Source organism: Rhinolophus sinicus, linkage group LG02 (genome assembly GCF_036562045.2).
Source record: "Rhinolophus sinicus isolate RSC01 linkage group LG02, ASM3656204v1, whole genome shotgun sequence".
Lineage (NCBI taxonomy): Eukaryota > Metazoa > Chordata > Mammalia > Chiroptera > Rhinolophidae > Rhinolophus > Rhinolophus sinicus.
Window position 1 is genome coordinate 87,991,203 of NC_133752.1, and position 19,562 is coordinate 88,010,764.

The 19,562-nt window shown below is 46.5% G+C and overlaps 1 protein-coding gene across 11 annotated transcripts in view; it reads right to left on the reverse strand.

Annotated features, from left to right (window-relative positions):
• The window catches only part of FRMD4A (FERM domain containing 4A), a 565,649-nt gene that overhangs the window by 74,347 nt on the left and 471,740 nt on the right, over window positions 1-19,562 (reverse strand). For all 11 annotated transcript variants that reach the window (XM_019738286.2, XM_019738288.2, XM_074324782.1 and 8 more), the window contains one exon: window positions 15,760-15,846. In XM_019738286.2, the coding sequence (XP_019593845.1) occupies window positions 15,760-15,846 (87 nt within the window). The remainder of the gene's footprint in view (window positions 1-15,759; window positions 15,847-19,562) is intronic.

The following is a 19,562-nucleotide window of genomic DNA, read 5'->3' on the forward strand; positions in this document are numbered from 1 at the left end:
GCTTGTTTTAAACGTTTCCTACTTATGGGAGACAATACAGAATAGCATTGATTAAAAGCATGGTTTTCAAAGCCACACTGTCTACCACTTAACTGGCTGTGTATCCTTGGCAATATAATTTGCCTTAGTTTCCTCACCTTTGAAATACTACTACTAACAAGAGTTTCATTTTCATAGGGCTGCCATATTAGTGAATTAATACATATAAAGTGCTTAAAATGATACCCAGTACATTTATTATTTAGTATTGCATTAGCACTCAATAAATACTAGCTATTAGTATGTTCCTTCCCCTCTACCATTTACATGCCAATATTATTCTTAATATAAAAAATAAAGTTCTGAATACTTTGAATATGTATCAGCCCAAAGTACAGGTTTGCGTAATTTTCTTTAAAAGATGGCTGATAGGGTACTGTGGGCATTTTAAAAAGTGTTTTCTATTAATTGGATTTTTTACAATGTAAGCATAGGCTCAACCCGGGTTCTCATTGGAGCCATGTGAGCTGGCGTTCACTCAATTGTCTTTGAGCTCGTCAGTCCCAGTTCTTACCCAGCTAGTTCCTGGGTCCTCTGCAATTCTGACCTGTGGCAGTTTTGACCATTTTCCTGCTTTGACTTCTCATCTTAAAACCTTCGCCCCGGGAAGAAAGTGCTCTATTGCAATACGGCTCAGTAGTGCATGGAATGGACTATACTGGGAACCAAATGAGGCCCTCCAACAGAGGCGGACTGTGTTCCCAGATAATTCGCTTACAAAGTGCGTATGAGTGTATCCTTCCTTACCTGCACCGAAAGAGCTCCTGGCATCGATTATCTCCTGAGCGGGCCACAACCCCAGCAAAGAAAACAATGGCTAATTTTTCTCCACAGCCAGACCTAATGGGAGCAAGATGTCCCCCTGGCCAGCTGCCTCCTCCTCATGGTCGGAGGACACAAGCTCTAAATTAATTCAGTTAATTCAATGACAGATGCCCAGAGCACCAGGCCTTGACCCTTTCGTGGATGGGCTCTTTTTAACCCATCAAAACCCTTTTAGCTTTGGCCTGATGAGCCATTACTAGGGAAAACAGAGAAAAGGGGTCAACAAGTACTTAGCAGGCCTAGAGAGAAACAGGCCATTTTTTTCTCCCCATTGGACTCAATTTCCTTTTCTTTTTCTCCCGGGAGAGCCCCTCTCTATATATATGATTTTCTTCTGTGTACTTCGGCTTTTCTTGCAGAAAGATGTACCATAAACTTTGACAAATATAAAATCTTTAAAGAGAAGCTGAAAGTGTTTTTTTGTCTTATCCTCAGCCTCCTGATGTAATTTCCTCCCTCCTCAGAGTGGCCTCTGGGGCATGTCTGAGGATTCTGTTCAACTGGAGAAGCCGGCCAGTCATCCAGCATCTGGGTCTGGCTTTGGGTTTTCTAGCAGCAGGCACTGTGGCCCAATTGTGTGCAGCCTCCCCTCCCTCTGCTCCAGGCTGTCCTTTAAAAACAGGTCAAGGCTAATTATACCTGCTGACTTTTGCCAATGGGAGGCTTCAAAGAAGGAATTAGTCTGAGGAGCACCTGACACCTGAATTCTGATAGGCCAGTTAACCCGCAACGGCAAAAACCTGCCTCTTTTTGGATTGCTGTAGGTTGTTTTTTTGTTTTGTTTTGTTTTTCAGGCTTTTTTTGTTTTGACTACTTTGGAGGGCAGACTTTGGGGAAAATTTGTATTTTTCTTTTTTGGAGTGGGGAGTTGGCACTTTGACCATTGCCTCTTATGCCTGGTAGCTCTGGCCAGAGGTGTGGCATCGCATCTGATTCCACAGAAGACAGAGATAGGATGGAGAACAGGTTGGCCACTAGCTCTATGTGGAAACAAAGGTATGTGCTCATTACTAAAACCTGTGTAATCAAGCTAAAAAAAAAGGTTGAACTGACAATACCCCCTTATCTGTGTGACACAAAGTTAAAAGAAATGAGTAAGCCATCAAGGCTCTTTGGGAATGATTATTTAAGAGTGGCCTGTGTGCACTGTAAAACTCAGTGCTTCAAGAGTTGGCCCGTTTTGCCAGGGAGGGTAAGGTCTCGAGACGTGGTTTCTGTGGGTACCAGGTGGAGGCAGAGATGTCAGGTGTGAGCTCCAGTCTCTCCTGGTTGGAAAGCATCCCAGGAAGCTTGGAGGCTGAGCAGGCACTGGGCCAGGTGTTGGCAGCTTGCTTTTCAAGTCAGGCTGCCACTGAGAACACTTGTGGGCTTGCTGGCTGCTTTGCAATGGTGGCTGCAGCCAGCAGAGAGGGGAGCCCAGGGTCTGCCCCACTTCAGGCCTGACTTTCTGCTGGAGGGTCCAAACCCTCAGCTGGCTAGAGGCATGGAGGAGCCATCTCTGCAGCTGACTTCTTTCTCTGGATGCTTTTGCTGGAGCAATTTTGTATCTGCTCCATAACGTTTTCCTCCCAGAAAGAAGAGAGCTGAGGGCATGTTTTCCAGAGGTGAGGACTTCATTCTAGAATCTCTGTCTTTCCAGGAGGGCTGCTCCTATTTAAAGCTCTGCTTTTGATCCTGTTTGCCTCGAGGAATTGTGAAGCAGGCAGGTCATCTTGGAAAACTGGGACTCTGGGGTGGGGGGAGAAAGCAAAGGAGGAAATGGATCCTTCTACTCAGCAGCCTGCCCTAAACCACTTTCTTTCCACCAGGGCTGTTCTTAACCCATCACACTTCCCAGCCCCAATCTGGGCTGCTTCTCCCAGGTCTTCATATGCACCCCTCTGCCAAAGCTGTTATCATCCTGGGCTGCAACTGTCCTTGTTACTCAAATGTCTTCTCTACCAGACTAAGCTTCTGGAAAGTATTTTCCTGGCATTTGGCACAATGCCTGGGGCATATCAGGCACTCAATAATTATTTGTTGAGTTGAGTGAATGAATGAAGAGTTTCATGAGGTAGGTATTATGGCAGCCAAAGTCCAGAGAGGTTAAATCACTTTCTCAAAGTCACACAGATGGTAAATGGCAGGAGCTGGTATTTGAACCCTTATCTGTTTGCTCACAATTCAGACAACTTCCACGACATTAGGAACCATCAGTGGTTGAGCTTCGACATCTGGTTAAAAATACATTTCTAAACTGCAAGGGCTGTGGCAAGAGGCAAGTGGCCGGGAGGGCCAGTTCAAGAACCCCAACCCTTCCTCATTCTGGTTGCTCTAACTGAACTACACTGGATTCCAAAGTAAAAGGGGGAAGTCTACGGTCTCAGGAGCTCATGGGCTCAAGCTGGAACCCTAGTCCTGAACTGGAGTGACTCCGTACCACTCATGCCACCTGGAACGGCCGCCGACGGCTTGAGGCTCCCTGACAGGCATGGCCTGGGGCAGGCTGGACCCTCCCTGAGTCCTCTAGCCCCACCTGCGGGCGCTGGGAAGTGAGGGCTGGTTTACAGGGATACGTTTCTGGCGGTGCTAGGCTTTGGTGTCACACAGGTTCACACTGTCAGGAAGATCAGTTCAGCCTGGTGTCGTGCGGGGTGGCCTGCGGGGTCTCAGCTCCCGCTCCCCACATAAGAACACAGGATGTGGCTATGCCAAAAAGGAACACCCGTAGAGCCATAGGTAGGGGAGTCACACCGCTATAGTCTCGCTGGCGGCTGGGTTGGAGACACGGGAAGCAGGAGCCACATGATGTGCAACCCACTGTCCGCTTCTCTGCCAACCAACCAACCCCACTTGCCAACTGCAATCCGTGCTTGCTAGCTCAGCCACGGCAGTTATATTAGTGGCTCATGGCTACCTGGTTACAGTTGATGGCCACCCAGCCACAGCGGATGGCCATCTGATCACAGCTGATGGCCTTCTAATAACCGAGCCAGCACCTTTCCACATGAGGCCAAGAGCCTGGAAGCTGCTCTCTGGGACAACATTATTCTAAGTGAAACAACCCAGACACAAAAAGCCACAGATTATGATTCCATTGATATGAAATGTCCAGAATAGACAAGGGCAAAGAATCAGAAAAATGGGTCTGTGGGTGCCTAGGGCTTGGGGAGGAACACAGACTGACCAGGAGCTCCGTTTTGCCTTTCTGCTATTTTTGACTGGTAAATCTTAGTCTGGATTAATCATGACTCATAAGACACTCTTTGGTAAAAACTCAGTAAAATGAATTGCTTAAAAGAAGCTGGCAGTCCAGGACAAAAGCCCCCTATTCCCCAGGGATGCCCTTTCTTCATAAGAAGCCCCGCCCCCCACTGACGCCCATCAAGAACACGCCCCCACACTGTCAGGCAGCTCTCTAACCAGGCCCTCCTCCGGGATCTCCGTGGTGGTCTCTGCAGATGACAGCTGACCTACCCCAGCCTGACAGCTTTGGGCTGTCACAGCGGAGACACCTCAGGGGGGTGTCCTTCTCTCTACTGTGTGACCCCAAAGTCTTTCACAGAGTCGGCTGGTGAGAACTCTGGCCACTGACCCCTTTTGTACGGCTTTTCAAACCCCACAGCTATAAGCGTCAACTCGATGACATGATGACCTCCAGGTGTGCGCATGCTCGCAGAGGACATTCACACAGCTGTGACTCCCCACGCTCGTTGCAGGTAGGGCTGGGGTTTGTTTTCCAGGCAAACATAAGGCCTGGAGAGAATGGCTTCCAGATCCCTCTGGCTCTCTGCCCTCCTAAAAGGTTGGAACAGGAACTCTCATCACGAGTAGGCTGAGTCCGATCTATGGGGGTTTGTGGGGAGCCCAGGGGCTACATTCGATGCCAGTGCTTTCTCGAATGGTCGTCATGACTGCTGAGTAGGCGACTTGCAACCCCCCTGCCCCCAGTAGCACTAGAAACACCTGTTGGCGATGCTAGAAAGACCGACGTGGTTGGATGGTCTGCGATTTCACTGGAGGGGCTCTCGGGGGTGCCCCCAGTTGTTGGCTTAGCACAGCTTTGTCTGTGGGAACAGACATCACTGTAAAACCAGAGCCGCAGGACATGAAAATGGAAGTCCTGCCTGAGACTTTAAAATGGTCAATCTCCTTAAAGCGAGTAGTGAGCAAACCATCCGGTAGGAGAGGAAAAAAAAGAAAGGCTGAGAGTTAGCTACACAGCTCACCATGCTGGTGTGACAGGCCACCATGGGCCTTGGTTTGCCTGTGACAGCTACGGTTGGTCTGAGGTGGTATAATTATCAACCAGTGCCCTTGTTCACTCTCAAAAGTGTCCTGGTTCTGATAGTAATACCCTATGGCCACAAAAAGACAAATACTACAGAATGCCACTTACATGAGCTCCCAAGAGTAGTCAGACTCACAGGGATAGAAAGTAGAACGGTGGCTGCCAGGAGCTGGGGGCGTGGAGGGAATGAGGAGTTGTTTAGTGGGCGTGGAGTTTAAATTTTGCAACCTGAAAAAGTTCTGGAGATTGTTTACACAACAATGTGAAAGCACTTAATATTACTGAACCGGACTCTTAAAAATGGTTCGGACGGTAAGTTTTATGTTATGTGTATTTTATCACAATTAAAATTTAAAAAAAAATTAAATCTTAGTTTCGATGACTCTAAAAACCCCTTACCTTCAACTGTGGTATAAAACATTTAGGAAGGTAGAAACTGAGGGAGGATTTCAGAGGGAGAGATGTGCGGTGAGCCACCCCTCCCGGGAGGGGGACAGTGAAGGTCGCTTTCTGCAAAGCTCGTGAGAGGGGGCATTAGGATCATCTGGAGAGCTTGACAGGCATCTCCTGAAATTAAGGGACACCTATAACCACTTAAGGAATCTAAATGATGAGGAGGGGGCTGGCTAGTAGCTACCATCAGATGGGCCAAAGGTTGACAGGTGGATGCAGCTGGGGGATGGGGAGACAGTTTAACTTTAAATCAAGCTTGGAGCTTTGGTTGTTATTGGGACGGGGCACTCCCAATTTCTTAATAAAATTTATTTTGCTACTTAAAGTGACTGTGTGACTTTCTATTACCGGGGAGTGAGCCGAAAAGTCACAGGACTGCCTGCATTTTTATCTAGGGAAGGGCCCATTTAAAAAAAACACGGTGTGAGATCAAAGGATTTTGTCTGTTGAGTCCCAGGTGGTCAATGTTCTATTCAGCCTAGCAAAGTTTTTGGTTTTTTAAGCCAGAAAAACCAACTGTGTTCCTAAGTTACTTGGTTCATGCTTCCTTTGGAGTGGGCGGGGCTATTGGATGCGCTTTTGCAGAGCTCTGAGATCCAACAAGAGCGTTTGGTTTTGATTTGCTTCTTCAAATTACATCCAAAGTCAGTGGGGGCTCCCTGAGTGGTGGGAATCTGCTTCTGCGAGTGATTTGGAAGCTAGTTGGTCTTGGGGGGGGGGGGCTGCTGGCCTGTGTGGCGGGGTGTTTTTTTGCATGTGACAAATACCGAGTGTTGTGTTTAACCCCGACAATCCTCACAGTCCATGTGGCTGTGTACATGGCCTTTTCAGGGCTGTCACATATGCCTGTTCATCTAGGGACAAGGCTGAGGCCAGGCACGGCTGTGGGAAGTGGATGAGCCCTGGAGACCCCAAACCCCACAAAAGGGACAGATGTGTCTGTCTGGGGAGGGCAGAAAAACGACTTCTAGTCATTTAATCAGATCTAGCTTGGGCTGTGGTTACACTGAACAGTCAAGGATAGACCTACTTAAAGACTAGCATTTTTCTCCCTCTACCACTTTCTTCTGGGAACATGCTGCTTTCCCTTTTTCCTTTTATTCATTACTCCATTCTGGCTGTACGATGAGTTTGCCTCTCTGACTTGTTTCTAGTTTTAAGATTCCTAATCATCTGTATGAACTGCCTTGCTGATGAGGAAAGTGACTCGTCTTGAAGTAGAGCTAGAACTGGGATGTCTCAACTACCAGGCCAGATATCTTGCTACAAAAAATAACAGGGTACCTGAGGCTAGGGGCAGGAACATAGCACCCAAAGAGTCATGCCGACCTGGAGATGAACCGTGCAACCACTACCCCACAGCCGAGGTGGGTGGGATCTTCAGAGCACAGTGTACTGCTCTCTCAGAGGTACCTCCATACATGTCCCCAGGGGAGGTGTGGCCCTGCTTCTTCTCAACGGGATGGTGATGTCCCTTGCCTTCCATACCTTTGCAGAGAAATTATTCTCACATCATTGCTTCCTCGAAGGGTTATCCACCTGGATGGGGCAATGCTTTTATTTTCTGCTCATAGCATCACCTTCTTCAAAGCATGGGTATTGTAGGGACAGGTTCAATAAGAATACAAGCTTGCAAGTTGGTGTCCTTGGAGCCTTGGCTTACTCAGCATCGGGCTCTGAAACAGCCTTCACAGGGACCTGCGGGCACTGAGACTGTAGGTTCTCAGATCCGATGACCAAGAAAAAAATCCATGCTCTTCACAAAGGGACATTGTTTGCTCTCAGTGGCACTCCCGCCTCCCACATTCAGTATGAAAGTCTGTAACGATATTTGCTATGTCAAGGGCAAAAGCACTTTAATTGTGGTGAACAGGAAACTCTTTGAGATATAAACGTATTCAAGAGGGAGAAAATTAGACTATTTCTGGTGTCTTAGAGTCTCCATTTCATAGACATAAAGAGAGAGGCACAGAGAGGTTGAACAAGTTGTTTATCACACCTTTTTTTAATATACTGGAAGTGAGTTAAGAGCATCAAAATTCTTCTTTGGTTGAGATTTTGAGATTTATTTTGGGCCTTGGAGTGCCCATGGAAGCCACTGGCTTACAAAACGTCTTTTGGTTTTGAAGGTGTAACTGCTCTAGAAAGGGATTTGATTTTAGCTCAGACTAAAACGTCTTCCAACAATAAAAGAACAAAGTAAAATCGCATAGAAAGTTCCTTGTTACCTGTCTGTAGAGCAGTGGACCTCACACTTTACTGTCTAGGTCTGAATCAACGTAAGGAACAGTGAGGCCCATCCATCCTCCGAGTTTCTGAGTCTGTAAGTCTCGGGTGGGGACTTGCAGTTTTTATTTCTAACATGTTCCCAGGTGACGTAGATGCTGCTGGTCCAAGGGCCACACGTTGAGAACCACTGCTGTGAAAGCTTCTGTGCTGTACTGACCAGCCCTTCCCTTCAGGATTGAAGGATTTATTCTCTCTCCAGGAACTGCCACCTCGCCCAAGGTCAAGACCCCTTCTCTCTGGTTCCCTGCATCTAATGACTGGTTGATGCTTGGGGTAAGGCTCAGCCCCCAGCCTCACAGCGATGGCTCCGAGGGTCATTCCAGCTTCAGCACTTAATCCAGGATTTCATTACAGCCCAGCCTCTCTCTCTCATTCTGGCCCTGCCTTCCTTCATTTTCCTCACTGGAGTTAATCCCACAGCACTTCCCAATATACTTCCTGAGTGTAAATCCATCTCAGACTCTGCTTCTCAGGGAGCCCAGTGTGTTACGCTCTGAGAAGTAGAGTCACTTAAATGTCACCTCCTTGGAGAGGCCACTCCTGACCATCCACCGCCCTCCCACACTTCCTTACTGATTTTTTGTCTTCATAGAATGGAACATTCTGACGCTATACGTTATAGATGTACTTGACGTTACCATCTTCCCCACTAGACTAAGTTCTGGGAGGGCAGGGACTTGTCTCTTTTACTCACTGTCACAACTGCAGGGCCTAGCACCGGGCATGGAACATGACAGGCACTCGATAATTCTCATATGGGAGTTGTATTGGAGAGGCTTTCATTTTCAACACCCTCTACCGAAGGTCCAAAGCTCTAGCTCGTGGCTCACAGAGGACTGCGATTCTCGTATGGGAGGAGAGATTGGGGTTCGTAGTCCAGAGAGAAAGGATTCAGCCACACCTAATACTGGTGTTTTAGGAAAGGCAGGTCTAGTATTGATGTTTTGAGAAGGGCATCTCAATTTTCTTAGAATACAATTGTTTCCCCCCCGTTTCTTTCTTGAAGAGTTAAGATGGCAGACTCTCTATGCAACTCATCCCCGACCCCAGTATCCCTCCACAGGGGACCTTCTCCTCAGCTGTGAGGCAGCCCCCTGCCCCCCCCCCCATGACCCATGGTAGGGACCTGTCACCCACAGGCACTGAACCATTCCAGGTCCACTCAGCACCGCAGTGAGATCTGAAGAACTGATAGGGGGCAATTGGAGGAGGCCCTTTGATCCAACCCTGTGAAAGAGCAAAGGCTGCAAAATCCTAAGAATGCTAAACGCATTAAGTGGAGTTTTTCCTTCCTGGGGGGTGCACAGGGTGTGCTTTCCAAGGGGAATACAGATAATGGAATGAGGGAGGCACACACTCAGGGCCAGCCAAGGCAGAGGGCTCAGCAGCCCCAAAATAAGTCAAGTGCATCCAAACAGAAGCTGAAAACAAAGTCAGCAGTGCACTTACTGGAGTGCTTAGCACACTGAATAATTTAGCAGGCGGGCTCCACTGGGAGTCGGTTCACAGTTAATGGAATATTTCCTGTAAATATTATTTTCTCTTCCTGTCTCATCATCTCAGACAGTTCAAAAATCTTTACTAATCTGAGGAGGTGACAGTAATGCATCAATTCCCCTAGCTAATGCCCCCGCTTCCGAAATACTCTTAGGAACCAGAGGAAGCCACACTGGCTGCTCCAGGACGGGGGCACACCACTTACTCTGGTTCCTTCTCCTAATGTCTCAAAGGGGACCCCACAGTGCTCCTAAATGTGCATCTAAGTGTACATAAAAGCGCCCCTAATTGCTCATGAAATAAATAAGTAAATGCCGTCTGCTGAATATGTAACAAGGACCGGCATTGCCATTCTTCCCCAGAGGAGAAATTTCATTAAATATGGGCTGGTGAGTGGGCTGCAGCCATAAATGATGCTTTGCAGATATTGACTATTTCTTCTAGGGAGGTTTTTTCCTTGGAGTTGATGTTTCACACTATTTGTGCTCTAATGCTTACAACCTCAGACAAAGCATGCAGGAGGGGTCTTTATTCTAACTTGCTTGGCGCCCCGCTGAGAAAGCATTTCTGTTGTAATTTGTCATTGTTTCTCATGATCAGGTGGCTGGTCTGTTTGAAGTGTGCCAACTACAGGATACGACAGAGAAGGCAGCTCAGCTTGACATGGGTGGGGAGTTGAATCTGGAGTGTGGGAGAGGCTAACTTCTCAACACTTTTGGTCCCGGTGCTGCAAAATGGGCCGAACGTCCCAGAGAGCACAGCTTTCGGATTTTCTCAGGCTTTGACCTAAGAAATGCAAGTCCTCCTTTAAAAGAGGCAGCCCTTTGTGACAGATTCCATCCAGCCTTATTTACCTCTGCCCCACGATTCCAGTGCTGTAAGAGTTAATAAACAATGCCTGTTCAACATATATCACTGAGTTTTCATTTAAATGTTCTCAGGGAAGAGAAACAAAGAAGTCCTGCTTGTACCAGCACAATTGCTTGAAAGCGATGGGACAGCCGATTGGAGCCATGTCACTGCTGGTGGTCACTTTATGCCCCTGGCATTTTTTTTCTTTTTTTGATGGCGTGGGTCTCATTGCTTAGCCATAAATGTAAACTAAGACGAAGCTTGAGATTGATGTCAAGTGCCCAAATGCCAATCTGACAATGTTTCGTTATTCCCTGAAACCAACAGGATGGTAACTTGTAAAATAAAGGACCTCTTTCTTACGCAGCACCCCAATTCTGCATGCGTGTACACATGCTAAAGTGGGATGTGGCAGCTAGGAGAAAGTAGGGTAAAATAATCTATGCAGCTGCAAGATTGTTTATGTTTTTGGACCTCTGTGACCCTCCTTCCATTTCTGTCAGCATTGCTAAACCAAGACAGCTACACACATAGATACTGCCAATCCCGTACTCTGATGCCACACACAAAACTGTGCAGAGAAACTATCAAACCATAAGTGTGGGACAGGAGGGAAGCACACTGAGATCAGCAGAAGGAATGTTTCAAAGTATTATACAGTGTTTTAGCATGAACACGAGTGGAGAAGTGTGTGTGTGTGGGGGGGAAGGCCTGAATGAGAAGGACAAATCACTGGGTGATGGAGAGAAATGGAAGGATTTACTGAGAGTCGATGGGGGTATATTCAGAACTTTCTATGGAATTCTGCAACCTATCCTCAGATACTATTTCGGGTTCTGCCTGATCTTTTTAAAAGAACTCATATATCCAAGCAAAGTCCAGTATTCTGGGGCATGTGGATGTACTGTAGTCCTATTTGCTGATTTTTAGGCCTTTTGGGGTGCTAGTCTCCACGTGTAGTTTTAAAACTTCTGAAGTTGATCTTGAGCGTCTGCAAGTACACAAAAGCCAAAATGCTGTCTTTGGGTGGCCCCACGTGTCTGAATGTTCCTGACATGTGTGCCCGAGGGCAGAGAGGCTTTTTTTTTTCTCCCCCTGACAAACAGCAGCAGCTTGCATTTTGGGCTACACTTTTGCAAGGCTAGGCGCTCACGGAAAGGACCAAAATGTTCCCTCCATTCCACCTGTGAGGCACCCTATGTTTGACTCCATCTCCCCTAAAACCACCAAGGTTTCAGAGTGAGGATTAAGCAATTTAGGGTAGACTCTGAGACAAGAACGGCAAACTGCACCCCAACCAGATAATCTGGAAGAAGCCACCGTCCTGCTCACTTCTGCACAGCAATCAGCCACCCATTTATTTTTGCTTTTGGTGGGCCATATGGAAACACTTGTGTGGGTTCCCACAGGAGGCTGCTGAGCTCCCTGGCAGGCTCACGGTTTGCTGACACCATTAGAGCTGTGCACAGCAGGGTGCCTTGAGGCCCTCCAGGGGCAAGGGAGCAGGCCCACCCCAGCCACTGCCTCTACTTGAATGTTGGCTCTTAGTCTCATGGCACCACATGAGTTCCACACAGCTGCAGTAACTGGGTCAGAGTGTGAGGAAGGACCTCTGCCTGGGCTGGACGTGCAGCTGTTGCTGCAGACGGGCCTCCAGGTGCCCAGAACTGGGCTCCACTCCAGGTTTGCTGAGCTTTGCTGGGGGCTCAGCACGGAGAGCTCTGCCTGGCCCCAGTAAGAGGGTGTGGCGCCACCTGCAGGGCCATCCGTCAGTGGGGGCAAGCCCAGCCTTGAGCCTGTGCCTCAGGACACCCCAGCTCTCTGTGTGCAGAGGCACTGCCAGACACACCTGAGGAGCCTGGCTGACCCTCCCCGAGTGTGAGTGCGGAAAGGAAACACAGATGGCTGGCTGGTAGTCAACTGCCGCTGCACATCGAATTGATTGAGAGGCTTTCCCAATGTTCAGCGGCCAGGTCAGAGGTGGGGTGAGTGGGACTGGGGGAGACTGTGGCATCTGTACATTCAAACAGTTTCATGTGAGCTTCTGATTTTCAGCCGAGATTAAGCATTACTGGCTTGGAGCACTGACAACAGACTTCGACCGTGCATCTCTGCAGAGTCACAGCTCTAGAGCCAGGGCGTCCAGTCTTTGCATTCAGAGGCTCACAGTTGCCTTACACAAAACAAAGACGGTCTTTTTGTGACGGTGATGAGGGTGGGTGTGAGAAAAAGGAACAGGCACCCTGCCTAGTCCTTCTTGCAGCTGCGACTTCTTACCTATGGCTGTTTAGACTCAGGTTTTGCCTTTGGGCCCCATCCCAGGTCTTAGCAGAGGTGGGTACCCCCTGGGCTAATGAAACTTAGACTTCTCTTCCCGACAGGCCTTTCACAGGCCTGTTCTTAATTTCATACTCAGATTGTACATCCATTTCTTAAAGAGAGCTCCCCAAATTATATGAGGTCTTGGGCCCACACAACCTGGGCCTGCCTCTGTCTCACAGGAAAGTCACGGGAGGAACCTCAAATCTACTTGCGGCTACTGGGAATTTTCCCCGTGTGCTGAGTGCCTCTCCCTGTCCGCTCTCTGTTCAGTCTCTGGTTCAGTTGTGCTTTAGAAAGTCTCGATACTCTTACACACCCAACTGTTGGCTTGTCACAGCCACCTGGATGTCCCATCAAGCCTCACATCTGTATGTCCTAAACTGAAGTTCTCTCTCGTTCTTGCGTGTCCCGTGATTTGTCTGATCAAGACGCCTGGGAGTCATTCAAGATTCCCCTCCTGCGCTGCCACCCTCTCCCCTATATACCTGGTAGGTCATAGCTACCTCCTAAACACCTCGCTTCCACTTCCCTATGACTGATCGCCAACCCCAAGCCCCCACCAGTGTGGCCTACACCACTGCAATACGGTCCTGCCCTGCATTCCTTCATCCCACCTCCACACAGCTGCCAGACAATGCTTCTGTGACAATGAAAATCTGATGTGGACACTGCCCTGCTTCAAAGATGAAATCCTCTGAGCAAAGCCTTCCGGGCTCCTGGCCGCTGCAGCCTCATCAGCCTTCTCTCCAGCAGCCCTCCCTCCAGCCCGGCAGCGCCATGTTTCCCCATCGTGCCACGTGGTCGCAGCCTGTATGTCTCCCCACCCCATCCATCCATCTGCAAAATCTCATCCACCCTTTCAGACCCAGCTCCCCACTTTGTTGCCTGTGAAGACTTGTCTCTCCTCCTTGAACCCAGTTAATGACTCTGTCCTTTAATTCACCCCCGATCTCCACACAGACTTCTGTTATATCAGTGATCCCAAGTGAGGCCACTTGGGATCACTGATATAATTGTCACGCAGCGCTCTCCCCGATAGCCTGGGCAGGCCTTGAAAATATGATGTCTGTCTTAAGTATCTCAGCGCCCTGCAGTCTGCTTGGCACATAACAGTTATGCAATAAACATTTTAAAATGAATGAATGAATGAATGAATGAATCAATCCATCAATCAACAGTGACTCTGATGGCTTGATTGTCCCTCAATTGGCAGTAGACTTGAGGATCCTAACTACTTCCTCAGAGGCCACAGAAGCATACGTTACTCTAAGTAATAACTCACTTTGAGTAGAGCCAATACCCTAAATAAATATACAGACCTTTGAAAACTTTTGAATGTTAAATGACCTGGATAAGTTCCACAAATGATAAATTCCACAAATTCTTATTCAATTGCTGATTATTCACACCTCTGGCTTCCTACTTCTTATCTTGAAACCTGTTTTAGAATCTTAAGGGACTCTAAATTTATCGAGTTACAATTTACTTACAATTTATGGAGCCCTTGAAATGTGTCATGCCCTGCTTTTTACATATATCAAGTATTATCTTGTTACCTCTTTAATCTTTAGTACCTCAATTAGAGAAATAAGGCAAGCTGAAACCTATTAATAAATTAAACTGAACATGCATGAATATTCGTTAGCACGTCTTTCACAGTGCTACAAGGGAGAGAACTCAACCACTGAATTTTAATGAACTTGGCTGTGGACCTCAAATGTCCACGTTGGCCTTGGCTTTCCACCAGAGTGGGCCATCAAGAGCTGGATATATTGTAACTAGGATTTTGCTAAAGGATCCAGAAGTAATCTTGGCTCTTGCAAGCAGAAAAACGGTCAGGTAGGTTGAGAATAGAGGATAGTCGGTGTGAAAAGAAGAAGGGATTGAAGATAGAACTTGAGAAGAAAAAGCATAGACACAAAGGCCCCATGGGAATGAGGCAGAGGGGAAGAGGTTTAGACCCCGAAGCCTAGAAAAACAAAGAGGGTAAAATAAAAACGCAGGGTTCAATTCATGTCTTGAAGCATGTGCATGGAAACTGGGGAGTTTGGGAGACAGAGCCACAAAATAATATGTCCTAAACAGCCAGGTTCCTGCTGAATTGTTCCCACGGATGAAATCCTTTATATCATTTGCTCAGGATCTTTTTTTAGAACTTAATTGGATTACTGATGAATTTAGTAAAAATCCTCTCCAACATAGGGCCGTTTTTTTTCTATGAATTTAATAAAGAAGCTGGCTAAAGGACAGATGTTAACCGGATAGATGAGGATAAGCTCAGATATGTAGTATGGATTTGAATCCTGTTCGTGGATAAAGGAACTTGGAGAACAATCTGGAATGACATAATGGACCAGCATTGCTTTCTCTCTCCTAAAGCAAGTGTGGTTTTGATACACTTTTAATATGTATTTCAGGGTTTGAATAGCATACTGTCTTCTCTCCATGCGCCTCTGCCAGAGGAGCTGAATGACAGCTCTCTCCTTAGAGATATTTTTCCATTATAATTTTTCAATTTGTTCTGGTTTGAAAAATGTGTGTAAACGAAAACAGAAAATTCAAGCACTGTGCCCCCTTCAAAACATTCTGCTCTGTGTTTACAATGACTTTGCAGATCCCTCTATGCTCTTCCCTTTATTTTTGGCAAATGACCTTATTTTTTCCAGATTTCTGATCACTTCTAACACACCATAAAATATTTACCAGCTTTGCAGGGATTCCTCTTACTCCTCTTTATTTTTCACCTCTTTTTGACCTACAATATCTTCTTGTCGCTCCCTTACACACACACACACACACACACACACACACACACACACACACAAAAGAAAAAAACAGAAAAAACAAAACACCTTTGGGAAGGCTCAGATTAGCCTCAGGATTCAAGAGTGACGTTCCCCATTTCCCAAGGGCATAGCACCCCACGAAATTACGGGACAGGACAGTTCTTCAAAGTCCTTTCGCCCACTTGCTTTGAAAGAGCTGAGCCAGTCTCCTTACCTTAAATAATTATAACAGCTTAGGTTTCCTTAGTGACGGAGAGAAAAAACATATACCCAGGGAGCTCAGACTGGATTTCTGTGCAGTGATTTGTACACACTCAAATTAGCAGGGGCTTGGTGAGCCCAGAGTCCCTCAGGCTACACGGCGTACCATTGTCACCCCTTCTCCGCCTGTTCCTCTCTCAGTGTCACTGAGGAGAGCACGCTTACCTTCCTCGGCTTCACTTTATCGTGGTAGTCATACTGGAAGATTCCTTTGTAGCTCAGTCCCAGCCACCACGGTATCCCCTGCTTGTCCTAGGATATCAAAAGTAGTACTGGTAAGTATGGGGCTGGAGAAGATAAACGTGAACCAGAGCTCACCTGGCTCATCTGAAGACAAAGGACAATGCAAATTCCTTGAAGTGGATGGAGCCCATCACTCTACTTTTTACCTGAACAGATGTGCCTCATCATGAAATGACACTCTGTTATGTGAACAGGTGACAAGGAAAGTGCCCTGGGCTGGGGACCCAGCAGTGCAGCCACGGTCCTTTCCCCTTTTGCGAGTAAGCAGCAAATGCCTTGTTCTGTGTTCTTCTTCTGGGACGTTCAGTTCTCAGTGCTGGGCCCCTCACTCACCACAAGGGAAGAGCTGAGAGGTGGTGAGCATTCTACAAAAAATATAACCTTCTGAGCAAAGAAACTGTCATCAACTGTCAGAGCTAAAAGGGACCACGAAACTATGGAAGGCGTGTCCTCGAAAAAAATTTAAAGATTTCTTTTTTTTAGAGCAGTTTTAGGTTCACAGAAAAATTGAAAGGAAGGACAGAGATTTCCCATCTACTCCCTACCCAATTCACATGCATAGTCTCTCCAATGACCAACACCCCTCACCAGAGGGGTACATTTGTTACTATTGATGAACTTGCATTGACACGTCAGAATCACCCGGAGTCCATGGTTTACATCAGGGCTCACTCGTGGTGTTGGGACATTCTGTGGGTTTGGACAAATGTACGAGTATGACATGTATCCATCACGGCCCTAAAAGTCCTCTGTGCTCTGTCTGTTCATTCCCCCTCCACCTCCTCCCAGCTCCTGGCAACCAGTTTTGCCTTTTGCAGAATGCTATACAGCTGGAATCACACAGCAGCTTTTTAGATTGGCTTCTTTCACGTAGTCACATGCATTTAAGACTCCTTTAATAGTAAAGACAAGGAACTGAAAGGGTCGGTGATCCTGCTCTGCTGAGGACCCGCCCCTGCCCCAGCAGATGCTCACCACGCAGGCCTGCTCACCTTGAGAGGACAGCAAGGTACTAGGCAGGAACGTGTGACTCATGCCGTTGACAAAGTAGGAAAATGGAAGCCGAGACATTCTGGGGACTGAATTAGAAGCACCAAATCCCTCTGTTTATTTCTTCAACAGAGATGTCTTGCCACCAGATTGTAAGTTGCAATTCTACATTCAAGACGGATGGCTGAGCTGTTAATTAAAGCTCCCAAATGCTAGGAGTTGACAGCGGGCATATCAAGCAGCCTTTCCCTGGATTTGCCCTAATTGTCACATCTGTGAATAACCTAATATGCCTGATCAGAGGTGTCTTGAAAACCCAAAATTGGCTTCATGGTTTTCAAATATTTGTGGGGCATGAGTAATTTCAAGCACAAAGATAAAGGGCAAAAAAATAAATAAATAATTAAAAAAATTTTTTTGAGAAGTTTCAGGGTGTAGAATTAAAAAAAAAATACTTTTTTAAAGCTATAAAACCCCATCTCAGAAAAGTGCCTCTGCGCACTGCAATGGTTGTGGAGAACAGAACCAGAGGAGACCCAATGCTGTTGCAACTTCAGATTGACTAGGTAAGAGCTGTCATGACACCATAAAATATAGCATCTGTGAAATCGTGAGGCCACCAAACAGTGAGTCTTGCTATAAAGGTGTAGGCTTGTTGCATGTGTGTGCTCTTTCTCCAAGTAAGGAGAGCATTTGCTTACATCTGGAGATTCCAAGAGCCAAACACACATGCACATTTGGCACTCTGAAAATCACAAGGTCTGCTTCTGGTCTAACACGCTGCAAAGGAGCGTATTTCTAAAGTTTTATTGGAAGCAGAAAGCATATATATTAATATTAGAGGCCACCTTTTTGTCAAGTTCCAGGGGTGACAAAGAAATGGAACACAGGTGTGAGCAAGTAAGACTGGGTGAAGTCTCATCTCACAGACTTCCAATCTATCCACCGCAATCCATCTCAATCGCCTAACAATCTGTCTCAATGTCTTCCAATATCTAGAAGACATTTGTGGTGGTGGCTGGGGAGGGAAATTTCTTTTTTTAAATACAACTTAAAAATTTTTTCAATTACGGTTGATATACAATATTATATTAGTTTCAGGTGTACAACATAGTGATTAGACATTTATATAACTTACGACACAATTACCCCAATAAATCTAGTACTCACTGAGGTAAATTTCTTAAACTATTTTTTAATTATGAGCGATGGAGATGAGATCAAACGATGAACAAACAGAGAATGTGGTCCAGGAATTTCTGAATTCCTGGTTCCCATTCTTGAAAGCAGACCCCATGCTACACATCATCATAGAATACTTCCACAATTGAGAGACAGACTCACACTATTGATGTCTATAAAAATGCCTCTTGTAATAATGTCAGGAACTACTGTTGGATCCTTATGTTTCCTTTATGGTAACAAGGTGGCAAAACGGAATTGTGCTCCGAAATTCTCACTAACGGTGTGTTGGACACTGGCAACCAGCTCAGTGGGTTTTGAGCCTCTTTTCATGAACAATCTAGTTTCCTTTTGGGGAGTTGACTGCCCCCTGACTTCAATGGCCACATCCCAGGGGCATGGCCTTACATGAAATAGTCTCCCTAGAGAGTTCTTTTTTCTCATATGGGATTGGAGACAGCCAAAAGGCCAGGTTACACTCCTCAAAGACCGACTACAGCTTATGCTGGAGAAGGGCATGGATGTTGTGATGGTTCTGTGAGTCCCATAAATGATGGTGATGGTTCTATGAGTTCTATAAATGATGGTGAGGGGGGATTTGGAGCTTCCACTGGTGGGAAGAGCTTTGGTAGGATATCAGGAAGAATTTATTGCAGGATTAAAGATTCTGAGCTGAGCAGCTGGGTGGGACTGGAGTTCCCACATATGCCTCAGATTTGGGCTCCACAAATGTGGTTCTGACATTTATTCCCATCGTGGAAATGTATACATCCAACTACTCAATTCAATTCTCAGTTAACACTCGGTAAAAACTTACTGAGCATCCACTAGGTGCCAGGCACTACACTAGGTTCCAGGAATATATAACAGACCACAACCCACAGTCTGCCATCAAAAGGCTGTGGTTTAGTGGAAGATGTAGGTGATTAAGTGCGTACCAAGGACATGTAAAGTGTTGTGTGTGCTGCCACGGGTGATACAAGATGAATGAAACATGGCGCACCTTCTAGTCTAAAGGAATTACAAATATAGTTGGGTGGAAGGAAACCTGGGGAAATAAATGGGTAGAAGAGCAAGAGAAGCTCAGGTTGGCTAGTGAAACTGTCTTGAGTTCAGAAGTCTTTCCTGCCTTTTTTGGCTGGACTTTGGGCAATGACTTAGTTAAACGTTTCACGTTGGCAATAAATTAAAGAGGGGAAGTTATCCTTTCTCATCACAGAAGAGGATGTGGGGGATATCATTATCTATTATGTCAAAGAAGAGATCCTAGTCTGGGACATTAAGGATAGAATGAAAGAGAACTGAGAATGAAGTCCACGTCACATTGGACTTGCCATCACAAAATTTAAGACGACAGATGCTGTCTTCTTAAATAGCCACGCACTCCATTTGTCAGCCTTCAACCCCAGTTCTCCTCCTCTAAAGTTGCCTACATGGCATTTGACCACCAAGAAAAACACTGTTGATTCTGCTTAAAGTATTTGTTCTCTACAGTTCCTTGTATTTAGAGGGAATCTTCCTACTGAGAGGCTCTGTGGTCCTAATCTCCCAGG